At 49.7% G+C, this 14,093-nt stretch overlaps 1 protein-coding gene across 3 annotated transcripts in view; it reads right to left on the bottom strand.

Annotated features, from left to right (window-relative positions):
• Positions 1 to 2,514: 2,514 nt before the first annotated feature.
• Positions 2,515 to 14,093, bottom strand: part of TOM1L2 (target of myb1 like 2 membrane trafficking protein) — a 56,587-nt gene continuing 45,008 nt past the window's right edge. For 2 of the 3 annotated variants that reach the window (XM_027743101.2, XM_027743103.2), the window contains 3 exons: positions 11,007 to 11,066; positions 8,477 to 8,513; positions 2,515 to 7,904 (listed from right to left, as the gene is read on the bottom strand). In XM_027743101.2, the coding sequence (XP_027598902.1) occupies positions 7,756 to 7,904; positions 8,477 to 8,513; positions 11,007 to 11,066 (246 nt within the window). In that variant the 3' untranslated portion in view covers positions 2,515 to 7,755. The remainder of the gene's footprint in view (positions 7,905 to 8,476; positions 8,514 to 11,006; positions 11,067 to 14,093) is intronic. The other variant, XM_027743104.2, reaches the window with a different exon arrangement.

Below are 14,093 nucleotides of genomic sequence, written 5' to 3'. Positions count from 1 at the left end.
CCCCTGAATTTAGAGGAGCCTCCTGTGAGCATAGGGGTCACAGACCTTTAATAACCCACACAAGATCTGGGGCACAGCCTTCCCCGCGGGATATGGAGGGGGGAAATCCCACCCATAAACACGGAGGAGGGAAATCACACGCATAAACTTGGAGGAGGGAAATAACATGCACAAACGCGGCTTTATTTTTGCATGAACTGCGTGAGAAGCCAGATTTTGCCAGGCCCCCTTCCCCGATCCAGATCCAGAGGGTCTGTGCATCCCAAGGACCCACACGGGATACTTCCCCCTGTTCCAGGGGGGACCACAGCAAAGAGCAGCATCCTGCCTGCACCGGCGAAGGATGAGGCAGCGCGGCGGCTCCGTGGGCCAGGTTTGGGGGTGATGGATGACACGCGGGGCGGGGCTCCCGGGGGTGCGCTGGGTTGCGGGATAGGGAAAACCCCGCCCGTAGGACCAGGGCCACGCAGCCAATAAGCGCAGCAGCCCGGAGTGGAGTGATTCTACATCACGGCTCAGGGCCCGCGATTACATCATGTCGGTCCTGGGGGGATGGCGGGCGGGCCACGTGCTCGCTCCGGAGTCACTGAGACATTTTCCTGAGCGCAAGGCTGGGAGGAAACCGCAGGGATGGATGAGACAGAAAACAAACTGGCCCCGGCATGGTTGGGCTCTGGCCACCGAGCCGGCCGGGCCGGCTCATGCGGCTCCATAGATCTCACCAGTGGAGCATCGCCCCGAGCTGCACCGGCGGCAGCGACAGCTCCGGGACGGGCTGTGCCTGAATGTGGCAGCCCCAGGCACCCTGCACGGAGCATCCCACATCCTGCTGCACCCTCGCTCAGCCAGGTGGGCCCCCTCGAAGTGAGTCCCCGGATGTTTCCCGCCTGCCAGCACACCTGAGCCCTGCGCTGAAGGCGGCAGGACGTGCTCCCAGCCTGTGGCATCCCTCCTGCTCCGGGGTTGTTTTGTTATGGGAGAGCGCGGCGTTAATCATTAATTTGTGTCGCAAACAGATTTAAAGCCTCTTCTTTCATTCACTGCCTGTAACTCTGCTTTGCCAACTGCCCCTTCCCAAGCCGTGGCTTGGGAAAACAACAGAAGCCAGGCTTAGTGTCACTCTAGTGCAGCCCCCGCTCCAGGTTTATTTACCCCAAGGTGAAATGTGAATAGGCAAATGCCCGTGTGGTCGTTTCCAATTCACACTGGGATCCAAACCTGCTCCCCAGTGCCAAAAAGCAATGACACTCACCCTGCCCAGGCCTCTGCCCATATGGAAGTTGGTGCCATGTGTGGAAGCTCCCAGCCCATGCACAGTCTTTGCAGGAGCAGGTTTGGAGAGGAGAAGCCCACCAGGGTTCACAAACCCGGGGAATCCATGCTCGGTTTAGGGAGCTGGATGACCAGTGGCTGGGGGGAGCACACATGGGAAAGCAAGTCCCCACATGCTTATCTTGCTCTTACAGTCTTCCCTTTGCACCCACTTTGGCCCCTGTTGAAGGCAGAATTTGGGGTTAGAGGGATCTTTACCTCATGCATGTGACTGTGGGGCTGCAGAGGACAGTGTGATGCAGCCCTTTGCTCCAGCAGCCCCCCCCCTTCCACAGCCCCCCAGCACAGCACTGGACATTTCTGACCCAGTGCTTTTTGTGCGATTTCTGCCCTCTCAGGGCAGCAGCAGCTCCACACCTTTCCCAATTATCCAGGCCAAGAACCACCCTGAATGTATCCAACAGCAAACCAGGCACATGATCAGTGCGGGGTAAACAAGCTGGGGCAGGGCCGGTTTAATGCTAATAATGTGGCTACAGGGAGAGGAAACCCATCTTTCCAGCTGTTCCACAACCCCTTCCCCAGCTTTAAACCATCAGCTTGGATCTCCACGGGCAGGATGGAGGGCACCATTCTGACAAACTGGTTTGGTTTTGGCCAGTGTCACTTCTCCAGGGTTCCTAAGTTGATGCTCTCCCTTATCCTCTGCCCATCAAAACCACCATCATAATGGGGATGTTGGAAGAAATTCCTGACTGATGAGTCAGGAAAGTGGCCCTTGGATGGGCTGGGAACATCACCATGTGCAGTGCTCAACAGCTCCTGACCCGTCACTTTCTAGGTCACCAAGGCCGGTGATCCATAGTTGTGCCCCAAGGACCATCAGGCAAACCCTGCAGGGTGGGCAGCTGTCCCACCATGCACTCAGGTTGTCACCCATGTGCCTGCCTGTTGTCAGCCTCAAAAGATGTGCAAGAATTTAGTGGGGAACGAATTTACCAGCAGTGGCAACACAGCATCTCACACAGCATGACCCACAAAGAGCATCTGCAGGGGACAGCATTTCTTCCAAGGGGAATACCTGGGTTCTGTCATCTGGAGGAGACTGAGGATTCCCAATTTGGACATCTGATGGGCACCCAAGAGCCACACATGTCCCCTGTGCTCACTCATTCCCTATCCTCAGGCCAAGCAGTGGAACTGAGCGAGTCCCCAGCTGAGACAGACAATAGCACCCCCAGCTCACACTAATAGTGTATTTATTGGAATATCTCACATGCAGGAACCAAGGAGATGATTTCTGGAGCAAGTTAAACAATGGCAGATTAATACAGTTGTCTTGTCCTTAATGGAAACATTTTCTACATGAATACAGCAACGTTTTAGTGTTGGGTTTCTCTGCTTTTTGTGTATTTTGTTTCTCTTTACATAGTCGATTTCTTTAATCAGTTATGTCCCCGTTCTCCCCCTACCCCATTCCCAAACAAAAAAATATCCAGTATCTTCAGTAAATAAATATTATCCACTTTTATCTGGAAAGCCTACAGCTGTAATATACAGAGAAGCTATTACACAGGTTACGTTTGTAGGGTTAACGACAGCTCATAGGAACATGTACGGAATGAGGAGCTCGTACTCATAAAAACACGGAGCAGGGTGGGAAGTTTGGAGTGGGTTTGCTGTGGGCTAAAGAGGACCAGCACCGGAGCTCGGTGGTGCTCGAGGCCAGTTGGCTTTTGGTGATACACAGCCTCAGCTCTCTCCAGGTGAGGAGGAGGTGTGGGGAGCCTGGGGCTGGAGCAGACAGGCACAGCCCACTCCGGAGGCTGCGGTTTGGGAGGGACAGGTGGAAGGTGCCGTGAGGGCACCTGGCAAGAGGACTCCTGCCTCATCTCCTCGGCTGGTGGGAGCCCCCAGCAGTGGAAGGGTTACCTCCAAGATGGCTCTAAAGCCACTCACTGCTTCATTATTTCCATAAAAATAACTGTCCTGAGCTGTTTTTTTCCAGGGGAGGCTCCGCAAGCCTTGTGGTTAAACTTGAGGAGGTAAACAATGACGGAGCTGGACAGGGATGGACGGGGATGAAGATAGCACAAGCAGTTCCCACTCCAGGACTCCCTGCAGCCACAAGAGACTCGACAACTCATTGGACAAAACAGTGTTGGAAATGCAGCTGTGTTTGCTCTCCTGGGCTGCATGTCCTCTCCCTGTGGGTGACAGTAGGAGAGCAGGGACTAGGGGAGCAGGAACAGCCAGGGCTCCTTCAGCAGCTCATGGAGGGACCATCACCCTGCCCTGGGCCTGAAACCATGGCCCGGATCTGTTCTTCCACCACTGGAGGGAAACATCTCGCCACCACAGCCAGCTCCAAGTCCTCCATTTCAAAGTGGAAACAGCCAATGTATCCCATTAAAAAAAAGCCAAAGTCAAACAAACAGAAATCCCCACTGTACATCTTTCAGCTTGGAGGTGCAAAACCAGCCCTGGGAATGGCAGAGCTGGTTTGATCAGCACATCCCAGAGATGGAGGCTGTGATAATCGGAAGGGAAAAGGTATGTTGGAGGCTACGTGAGGGTCCCAGTATGGACTAGTGTCTGCATTTATGCTGTTCCCTTTAAGAGACACCGTGCTACGTTTTTATGAGCAGTTCTCCTATGAGCCTTACCTACATCCTAAACACCCTAAATGTCTGTAGAGCACATTGTTATCTATTACACCTGCCGAAGATGCAGCTGAAATCTACACAGAACAATTAAAAAACCCCAAAGAATATATTTAAATAGAAACCATTCATTTCTTACATCTCAGCACATGAAGGGTTAACAGAAGAGGTTAAAAAACACACTGGAAAGAAAATATATTGACAAAATAAATATTTTAACCTAGAACAGGACATGATTAGAACTTACAAAGGACCCCGAGAATAATTTAGTGTCATTGAGTGTCAAGCTGTGATTCCTAATATGCCTAGAAAGCGCTGGGATGTTACTTCTTATGGAAAGTGGATCAGGCTGCAGCTCCATCCCTGTTCTCGCAAGCATTGGAGCCACACGAGTCCTCTGCCCACTTGCACAGAGGAAGCACTTGGCGTGAAAGCAAAGGAAGAATAAATTGAGAAGTTGGTCTCCTGAAGTGAAAAACCCCTTTCCCTTTCCCTCAGACAGTTCCCACCGCTCCAGTTTTCTGCAGACCACAAGAGGACAGGGAAGATGAGAGATCCTGATACAGGACATTTGGGAAGCTCTAGCGTAACTCTTGTGTTTGTTAAAGAAGGTTTGGGCTAAACCACCCGTTCTGCCGCACGCTCTGTTATCTTCCTTCAGTGCTTCCAGCCCTGAGAGCCAGGTCTGGTGGATCTGGGCTCTAGACTCAGCCAGGGTCCTTCCAAAAGTATGTTTCCTCCCAAGGCAGGCATCTCCTGGGAGCTGCTCTACTTTCAGCAAAGCCACCACTTGTGCCGATGGCACTGCCACCCCCTGCAAGCAGTATCCTGGCTTTCCTGTGGATAACATGGGGTGTCAGTGGGGACCATGCAGTGCCTGAGGCTGCACGCACCAAAACAGCCCCTCAAGCTGAGCCAACACATGCACTGTATCTCCTCCAGCCCCACCCTTCTCATTCTATCTCTTTTCCTCCCAGCTGGAGGGAGCAGTCACCAATAGCTTTGCAGAATCTTCCAGAAAGGGACCAGATTGTCCCTAAAGCAACACCTTGGAGGTCCCAGGACAGGTTTAGTGTGACAGAAAGAAGCGTTGACAACACACTGCCCCCAGCACCTTCTGGCTTAGGGGTGGAGGATGAAAGGCCAGCAGTCCCGAAGCAGTGGGACGCTGCAGGGGCTCGGTGACAGCGCCGGTGACATCCGTGCCACTCTGCATCATCTGACAGTGTCCCCAGGCCTGAGCAATGCGATTATCTCCTCCAGCTTGGCAGGGAAGCTGGATTAACATGCTTAGAATCACCTGATGTGGCCATTTACAGGGTCAATGTGTTTCAAGGATTTAGAAGAGAAAATACACACTTAAAACACCCACAGAGCTTTTTGCATTGACGGGAATACCAGCAATTCATTCTGAGCTGGCGAGACTGCTCAGGCGATCACCAGACCATCTGAAATCAAATCAGCGCTGCTGCAGAAGGTTCCTCAGGTTTCTGGGAGCTGGTGGCCACATCTGACGTGTTGCAGCAAGGCAAGAGCTGGCAGTGCTAATCCCTGAGCGTTGGGCTCACCTTGTTGTTGAGAGCGAGGGCAGTGCGTGGGAGCAGCAGTGCACAGTGAAGCTGAGGCAGACTGTCCTGGCACGTTCCAGCAGCCACGGAGAAGATGGAATGGGAGAAACCCTCTGCAGACCCACACAGAAGGGCTTCAACTGGGGAGAGGGCCAGCAAGTGGGGAGGAAAGCTTGATCCCCAAGCAATCTCCATCCTTACACTGGTTTTCCCTGTCCTCTTGCAAGCCAGGTTGCAGGGAGCAGTGACCTACAGAGCAGCAATGAGGTGCCACATCAGTGCAGAGGGGTGGCAGGGCAACCTGGCCTGGGCCCAGCTACATATGGAGGGATCCTGGAAGAGGATGCAGGCAAGGCAGGACAGAGGAGACGATGAGCAGGGAGAGCACAGAGTGACACCTGACCTGGGACAGGCTGGAAATCCTGCACTAACACTTCCCATCAAAGATTAATGTGTCCGCTCTCACAGACCATCAGTGCTGCCCATCAGGCCATTTGGTAACAGGTTTTGTGTGTCCCAACCTCCCAAAGCGTGTGGTCCCCAGAGAGTGTGGTATGGGCTGAAATCACTATGCTGAGATAAAAGCTTCTATCACTTAGTCTAGAGCAACTTCCAAGAGAGCTCAACACACACCAGCATCCCGGGAAGCTCAGACATGTCAGGTCAGAAGGAAGGGGCTGGTTGCCTAAGCCAAGGAGCGTCCTGAGGAAGGGGGGGCTGGAGTCTCCTGCCTGCATGGGCGTTCAGCTGATAAAGTGCCTCTCTGTCAGGATGGGAGATTCTCCTGCCATGTGCTCAGCCCTCTGATCCTGCCATCCTGCACTACTGGCTTCCTCCCAAGGAACATGCTGGGGGATGCAGTGATGGCTGGAGCTGCCTGCTCCAGCTCTGCCTGTCAGCCCAGCAAGGCAGGCACACATGCTGGAATCCCTTCTGGCAGCTCCAGAGGAGCAGCACTCTGAGCCATGCCTCTGGCAAGCAAGGGAATATGCTTGTTTGCACAGAGACTGCAGCCCCGTAGGAGCTGGGCGTTAATAAAGGGCAGAGGGATCAAAGGACTCTCCAAAAACTAAAGATGGCACAGCCACAGTCATCCAACACTTTCTCAGGTGCAAATCTAGAAGGAAATGAGGAGTTTCACCTCCAGCACAGGCTGGGACAGCTAATCCCTCCATGGTAACCATCTCCCTCAGCGTTCCATACAAGCCTCTGGGGTTTGCCTCTCTTTCTCATCCCTACCCCCAAGAACCAGCATGTCTATCCTACCAGGCATGGCAGGGAATCCAGGAACCTCAGTTCACACCCCATCCATGAGCAAGTCCCATCCATCTGCATGGATGTTATTTACACCAAATGCAGAGCTCTACAGTCACCCAAGAAGGAATCTAAGGTAAAGAAAAAATAACTTGAGCTATTTTAAAAGGCAAACGCACCAGGAAAACTCCTCGTGTGAGAGTGCTCTCCCAAGGAACGAGGTGCTTCCTTGCATCAGCATTACAGCATCCATTTAGCCCAGCATTTCCCATTCTCATCAACTGCCAGAGCTACTGGACATGGCCAACAGACTGCTTCAAATTAGAGCAAGCCCAGATAAAACACAAGGCAAAAAATACCCTGTGAGATTTAGAAATGAAACGCCACAGAAAGTGGGGAAAAGCGGCCACCATATGGTACCGGGAGATGTGTGAGTGGGAGAGTAAAGGATTTTAACTTGTGAAGCACATGTTGAAAGGGGAACAGTTGTTCCTTGCTGTCGAATCCAACACGAAAGCCAATACATTAACATTTTATCTAAAAATAAAGACACACTCCTCCTGAACATTCCAGCTCAGTCAATTACATGCTGATTGACAGAGCCGTCTACTTGGCAGGACCTGCCTACAGAAGAGGATGATCCCTACATAAATTGAAGGGCAAGGCTGCTCTCTCCCCCCTGGGCTTTTGTTTCAGCCCAGTGTGACGTACTCGTGCATTCTGAAGGGGTTTTCAGCATCAAGAGCTGGTTTTGTGCAGCTGGGACAGGAAGGAGGGGATTAAGCGAGTGCTGGAGAATCGTGGTCTGGCAGGAATAGTGTTGGATTTAAATAGAAAGAGTCGGCTTGTGGGGGTGGACCGTTTGGGGAGGGGGGGAAGGAGAAGCAAACCATGAAATGGGGAGGAGGGGGGTCGTTGTTAGCCAAGGAGGACAAAGTGGCCTGACAGCGACACTGGCCCGCGGAGCACAGGGGTGGGAGGGCGGCTCCGAGCCACCTTCACAGTGCAAAGAGGGCGTCCTCCGAGCGCTCCTGCTTTTTCCTGCCGGAGGGATTTGTCGGAGGGGTGGGGGCTTCCACGGGAGGGGATGGCAGATTGGGAACCATCTCCGCCGCTTTGGCTCGCTCTTCTAAAAATTTGTCAAACTCTGCAATGCAAAAAAAAAAAAAAAAAAAAAAAGAAGGAAGACAGGTAAGACCTGGGGCTGTGGGGCCCCAGGGACAGAGGTTAGCGGGGGGTTGAAATTCCAGTGCCTAGTGTCCCGGAATTAAATTCCAGTGCCTGGAACGAGTTTGCAGGGCTGAGTTTGCAGGCACACATACTGGCACAGCCTGACTTCCTCGGGAAAGGGTACAGCCGTCCTTGGAGACACCCGAGCTCAGGCAGCAGCTGGAATCAAACCCACACAATGCCACCGGCTGTGACAGAACCAGGGAAACATCATTCCAAAGGGATGAGCAGCTTGGGGACACATTCCTGCTGGCACAAACACAGTGCTCAGCCAAGGAAGATGGCAGGGAAACACAGCCAGGAGGGCTCCCCACACCATAAACATGAACCTTTTGCTCTGAAATGCCTCTCCTCCCACCTTTCTGAGCACGGAAGCATTTGCTGGGGAACATCAGGCTGGGAGAAGGCAGCATCTCAGCAGGGATCAAAGCAAATTCCATCTGAGCACTAACCTGAGAAGGGCTCATAGCCACGGGCATCTCTGCTTACCTTCACTGGTCACTCCTTCTTCCAGTTCGTTGCCTTTCTGCAATGGGAACAAAAAGGCACGTGAGCACACAGGCAGCAATTCCCCTTCCCTGTCATCCCCTCCACCTTTAATACAACTGGACAGTTTCCACCACTCGTTTCCACATATTAACCATCGGAGCAGGGCGACCTGGGGAAATCACACAGCTCCCACATCAGGAGGCCAGTGAGGACTGACACTTCACTGCACTGCAGAGCAGGAGGACAAGCACTGAGATGTTTCTGAAGGTTGCTGGTGGATAGCTAAGCTTTCCCCATTGGATCTGAGTGTCAGTCCAGCAATGTTTCCCCTTCAGACTGTAATTCTGGCCCAAAACTGAGCTGTGTGAGTCACACACACTGTACCAGATGGCATCTTTCCTGTCACACAGTCCTTAAGAAAGTCAGGACTGTGGTTTGCATTGTCTCTTCAAATAAGATGCACTTTTAGCTGACAAAGGACACGCGCTACAAAATCATTTGGGGCCAACATTCCTCCTGTGGGAGTTAATTTTAAAATCCGTACAAAAATATAGCAGCTTTCCTGTATCCATGCTGTACAAAGACAAATCCAGGGTGGGCTGGATAAAGGATATGATGGCAGTTAGTGTCTGTCCATGAGAATCAAAGGCTGGGAATGCTGGGGGGGGGTGTCATTGCATTTCTACCAGCTGTGTGCATTTTAACATGTGAATTTCCAATAAAGAAATTAGAAGTCCAGTGATATGCATCCTTGTCAATCTATCAGGATACTAAAGATGGATAAAAATACTAGTTTAAAACCTGATGTTGAACCTGCTTTGAAAAAGAAAAGTATTTGTCTATATCTGGCTTCTCTGCCAGGAGAGTGGGGACATACTGACTGGAGTGCCTGAGCATCTCCTGGTTTCCTACTGCACTGAGGTTTCCAAAGGTTCACACAGCAGCCACTGCTTCACAGGGAGAGTTTGTTCCAGAGTATCCCAAAAAGGGCAAAGAAATAAATAACAATTGTCTAACCTAATCTGCAACTTCCTCAGCTGGGAAGCAGAGAACTGAAATGAACCATGAACAAAAAAAGGAGGGGGGACCCAGAGTGAAAAACAAAAATCCAGTCCAAATTTTCTCAGAGGCTTCTCTCTGCTGCACCCACATACAGTTGGGATGGGGACCCAGGGACACCCTCAGGCTTGCTCAGGCATTTACAGGACAATTCTTTGCTCCTTTTAGGCAGGACTGTCCAGGGCATGACAGATGCACAGAGCTACCTCCATCTCTCTCCATCAGATCTTCTCTCCCGCTAAATTAATTTAAATGCCAAAGACAGAGTGGACACGCTACATTTACTGTATTTCTTTAACAAAATGAGGCCAGTTTATAATTAAATTTGAAAGTGACTCCTGTACCGGGGCCTGACAAACCTACCTGCAGCTAGAACCCAGTGACATTTCAGAGACAGCCAAGCTCAAACGCTGAACCCAGAATCTGTTTAAGCACTTCAGGAACCTTTGGGCAGCTGGAGAATTTTCTCCCTTCCAGTCCAGCCAGCTCCTCCAGTGCTGGAGGGGAGGGCTGACTTGCCGGAGCCTGCTGGCAGCTCTGCTGCCAGAGCCAGAACCCCACAGCTCCCAGCTGGGAGCTGAGCAGGCAACAGCAAGGGGCTGGGAGAGACCCTAAGGAGTAGGGAGTGTTCTGTCTAAAGCTGGAAGAATGGAAGGAGATGATCCTTGGGGATATGGTGACCACAAGTTCAGTCCACTAAAACCATGTTTAAAAGAACACATGAACACAACCCACCACCTGCCCCCTCCCCCAAATGCACTTGGTTAATTTGAGCCAGATGCTTACATTAAAAAAAACCCAACAGAATAAATGGGTACTACTTGTACCCTGCTTAAACCAAATGTGTGTTGGGACAGCAAAAGAAAATCCAGAGCGTAGGAAAAGCTACTTTTAGTTCTGCTGTTTGTTTGTTTGTTTAATAATTACCAGACAATAATCATTTGGGAGAAACTGAAAGTTATAAACACTGAAGAGAGACTGTTATAAATTTTTATTATTACTATTATGAAACATGTCAAGATTGCCTACCAGTTTAACAAAGACATCTTGATTTGAAAGGAATCTAAGCCCTGATCCAGCATCTCTTAAAAGCATGCCTCAACATAAACATGAACTTAGATCCTGTCTAAATAATTCAGCTTTAAAACATGGGCTTTAAACCTGGTGGAGAAAACTTCAGCCCATATTTAATGCTTCCCTATTTGGGGACCAGAACCCCATGATTTCTGGAACACATGTTTTTCTGTGATGTTCACATGGAGAAGGGAAAATAAAACCGTTCAGAAAAAAGTGTTTTGATTGAGTTGCTGAACACAACCCTGTCTCCTCCTGCTTAGATATTCCCTTCAAAGGGAACCAAGCTCTCTGGTTGGGAAGTTTCACTGCTTCCTGCTACGAGAAGTACCAGGAACTCAGCAATGCATTGAAAGTTACCCATACAAGTGAAAAATGAAAATATAAAGAGTCTCACCAAGTCGGTACTGAGCCACTCCTCAATGTCATCCATGACAGAGGACTGTGCAACAGGGATCTAGGGAGTGCAGCGAGAGAACAGCAAGGCAGGCAAAAACCAAAACACATCCACAATCATGGCCACAGAGCGATGGAAAACGCCAGAAATAAGATTAAAAACAAACAAACAGAAGAAAAAAAAAACAAAGATGTAAGATGTGCTGGAAAAAAAAAAAAAAGGCAACAAAATATAAATGGCATTTCAAATAAAGAAACAACTTGGAAAGGAAATTATGAACAACAAGGCTAAAAAAAAACAAGAGAAAGATTATGGGGGATGACGTGACGATGCCAGCATAAGACGGGTAACTTCTCGACCATGTATTAAAACCATCAAGATGGACTGATGATTCTAATCCTGATCGTGAAAAGCTTTTAAGGGTAGAATACTGGATATCAGTTAGGTTTTGAAATGTTAAATTTACACCTTTTGTGGTTTTTTTTTTAAATGAGTATTAGCCCCAGTGAAGAGTTAGCAAAAAGAGGGGCTCAAAGTCTTCAGGCAACACTGCTATGAAAACAATCTGGTTTTTCCCCGCAGGTGGAGGAGTCAGAGCCCAGGGCACAGTCATGCTTCCTCCCAGATCCTCCTCCCACCACACCACCGGGACCTGGCAAGCCTTGACACAACGGTTTAAAGCAAACCTGTCCCAGCTCCCTATTCCTACACCTCGGCAGCAGAGGCAGGAGAACCCAAGGTTTGGCAGTGCAAACTCAGAGGTGAGGGTGAGGAGGAGGATGGGACAAAAGAGAGCACAGCACGCACTGCCCTCGGCTCCAGAGCTGCAGCAGGGCTCTCCAGAGCTTGCCTGTACGTCTCCAGGGGTAGTTTAACATCCAGGCATGGAAGGTTTGCCTCAGCCCCTGCAGTGGGGCTGGTGGGATTGCTACAGACAGAGCAGGGGCAGCTGAAGTGCAGTGATTTCCCACAGCGCTAGAGGCAACCGGGGCAGTGAAGGGAAATTACTGGGTATTAGGTGTAGAATTTCCTGACTTAGCTACACTGCTTAAATACAACAGAGGTCTGAAGAGGTAAACAGGAAAACACCACAATAGATCTCTTAAGGACAACCTGAAAAATACTTGGAAAACAATGTCAGACACGCAGGTTCCAGGCCAGAGGACGGCGGCCAAGCACTGGGGCTGGCAGGCAGGAGACCTGGCACTGCTGGAGAGGATTTCCTAGGCAGAAAAGGTGTCAGGGGTTCTCCACAGCTTTGCCAGAAACCCCTCAGAGGAATCACCCTCCCTGGAAGTGATCAAAAAACATGTAGATGTGGTGGGTGGGGACATGTTTAGTGGTGGGCTTGCCAGTGCTGGGTTAATGGCTGGACTTGATGATCTTAGAGGTCTTTTCCAACCTTAATGATTCTGTGATTCCATAAAAGAGCTGAAAAAGGCAGATAAATTTACTGGGAGATGCAGTTTTCTCAGGCACTTCTAGCAGAGGAAGACAGACGCTGGATCACAGAGGCAGTAGCACAGGCTGAGGCTGTTTAGCAAAGCTCCTCTGGAATTTTTTTATGGAATCAAATGGTCCTTTGTACTGAGGTCAGTTAAGCCCTTGCTTGAGGTGAGGTCTGCTAAGGTGGGTTAGTTGTGTCAAAGCACTGAAAATTCAGGGCTCAACCCAAAGCATCTCCCACCAAGAAAGGCACCGGGCTCTGACTCGGCAGGTTCCTGGACAAAGTGCACGTGACAGATCCAAGAAGGGTCAGAGGTACAAGGTGTCATTTTGCTTTCAGCCAATATACGAAGATCCCAAACAGAAAATAAGTTCCTATAGTTTCCTTTGGAATGGGCCAGTTTCAGGATAAATTTGCTGGATCATCTATTGCAGTGTGGTGGGGCTGCTGTGAGCTGGCCCAGACAGCCACTCACAAGAGGAGAGCTCTGTGGCATCTTCCAACACGCTCCTTCCCAAGGACAAGTTGCATCTTGTAGAATTGCCTTGTTAGTTTAAGAGCTTTCTAAAACACTGGTTTCAGAGATATAAAGTGTAATAAATTTATTCAGCCAGCAGCAACCTAAAACCCACTGCAGGGGCTGCACTGCTGTCTCTCTCCTGTGCTGCTTAACCTGAATGCAGTAGGTGAAGCTGTGGCTGCCCCATCCCTGGAAGTGTTCAAGGCCAGGTTGGACGGGGCTTGGAGCAACCTGGGCTAGTGGAAGGTGTCCCTGCCCATGGCAGGGGGTTGGAATGAGATGATCTTTTTTTCCAACACAAACCACTCCAGGATTCTATAATTCTATGAAAATAAGAGCAGCTGTTCTAAAAAGCGTGGCAGTCCTGTGGTCCCTGTATTAGAAGGAACAGCAGCCCAAATCTTGGTTATCCTGACAACATGAGAGATGACTGGATTCCCGAGAATCACGGGACTCTTGAGTTTGCAGGAGTCCTCGAAGAACAGCTCAACAGCACAGCAGTTTGTGCTGTGGTGCTTTTTAAGATTTAAAAAAAAAAAAAGAAAGAAAAAGAAAAAAAAAGAAAAAAAGGAATTCTACTTTCAGCTTGAGCTACTTATAACAAACAAACAAAGCCCTCAGAAGTGCAAGAACACTTCTTGCAGAGAAGCAGACAAAGCTGTAAGATAAACATTTGAGTGTGTCAGCCGTTTGCTATTCAGCACTGACCTTTTAAAAAGCTTCCCCTGTCTCCCAGCACACCCACAGAAGAGCTGAGGGTTTGTATCTATTGCTTAAACTTCCCATTTGCTCTCTTCAGACTCTGAGCCCCATTTTCCCCATAAAGCATGGGCTACACATGTCAGGTTTCATTTGTTCAAGAATAAAGAGGCGAGAGAACTCTCAAAAAGCAACTGGAAGTTTTAAATTCTTTTAACTACACATTGTACCATTTATATTTCATTTTAAACCAACCACACAGAGAAATTAATTTTTTGCCAGTCACTTGGATATTTGGCAAGTCTTCCCTTTCCAAAAGCCCTAAACTGAAAAATGTGGAGGGGAGTTTTGTTAACTAATCCCTAAATCCCAACAGGAGAGATGTAAAAATAAATTAACTAGTTTACACGTTAAAAAAAGA

Source organism: Pipra filicauda, unplaced genomic scaffold (assembly GCF_003945595.2).
Source record: "Pipra filicauda isolate LSUMZ 115617 unplaced genomic scaffold, ASM394559v2 scaffold226_size1812527_pilon, whole genome shotgun sequence".
In the NCBI taxonomy this organism is placed as follows: domain Eukaryota; kingdom Metazoa; phylum Chordata; class Aves; order Passeriformes; family Pipridae; genus Pipra; species Pipra filicauda.
The sequence above is the reverse complement of the archived record's forward strand: the minus strand, read 5'-3'. Positions and strand labels throughout refer to the sequence as shown.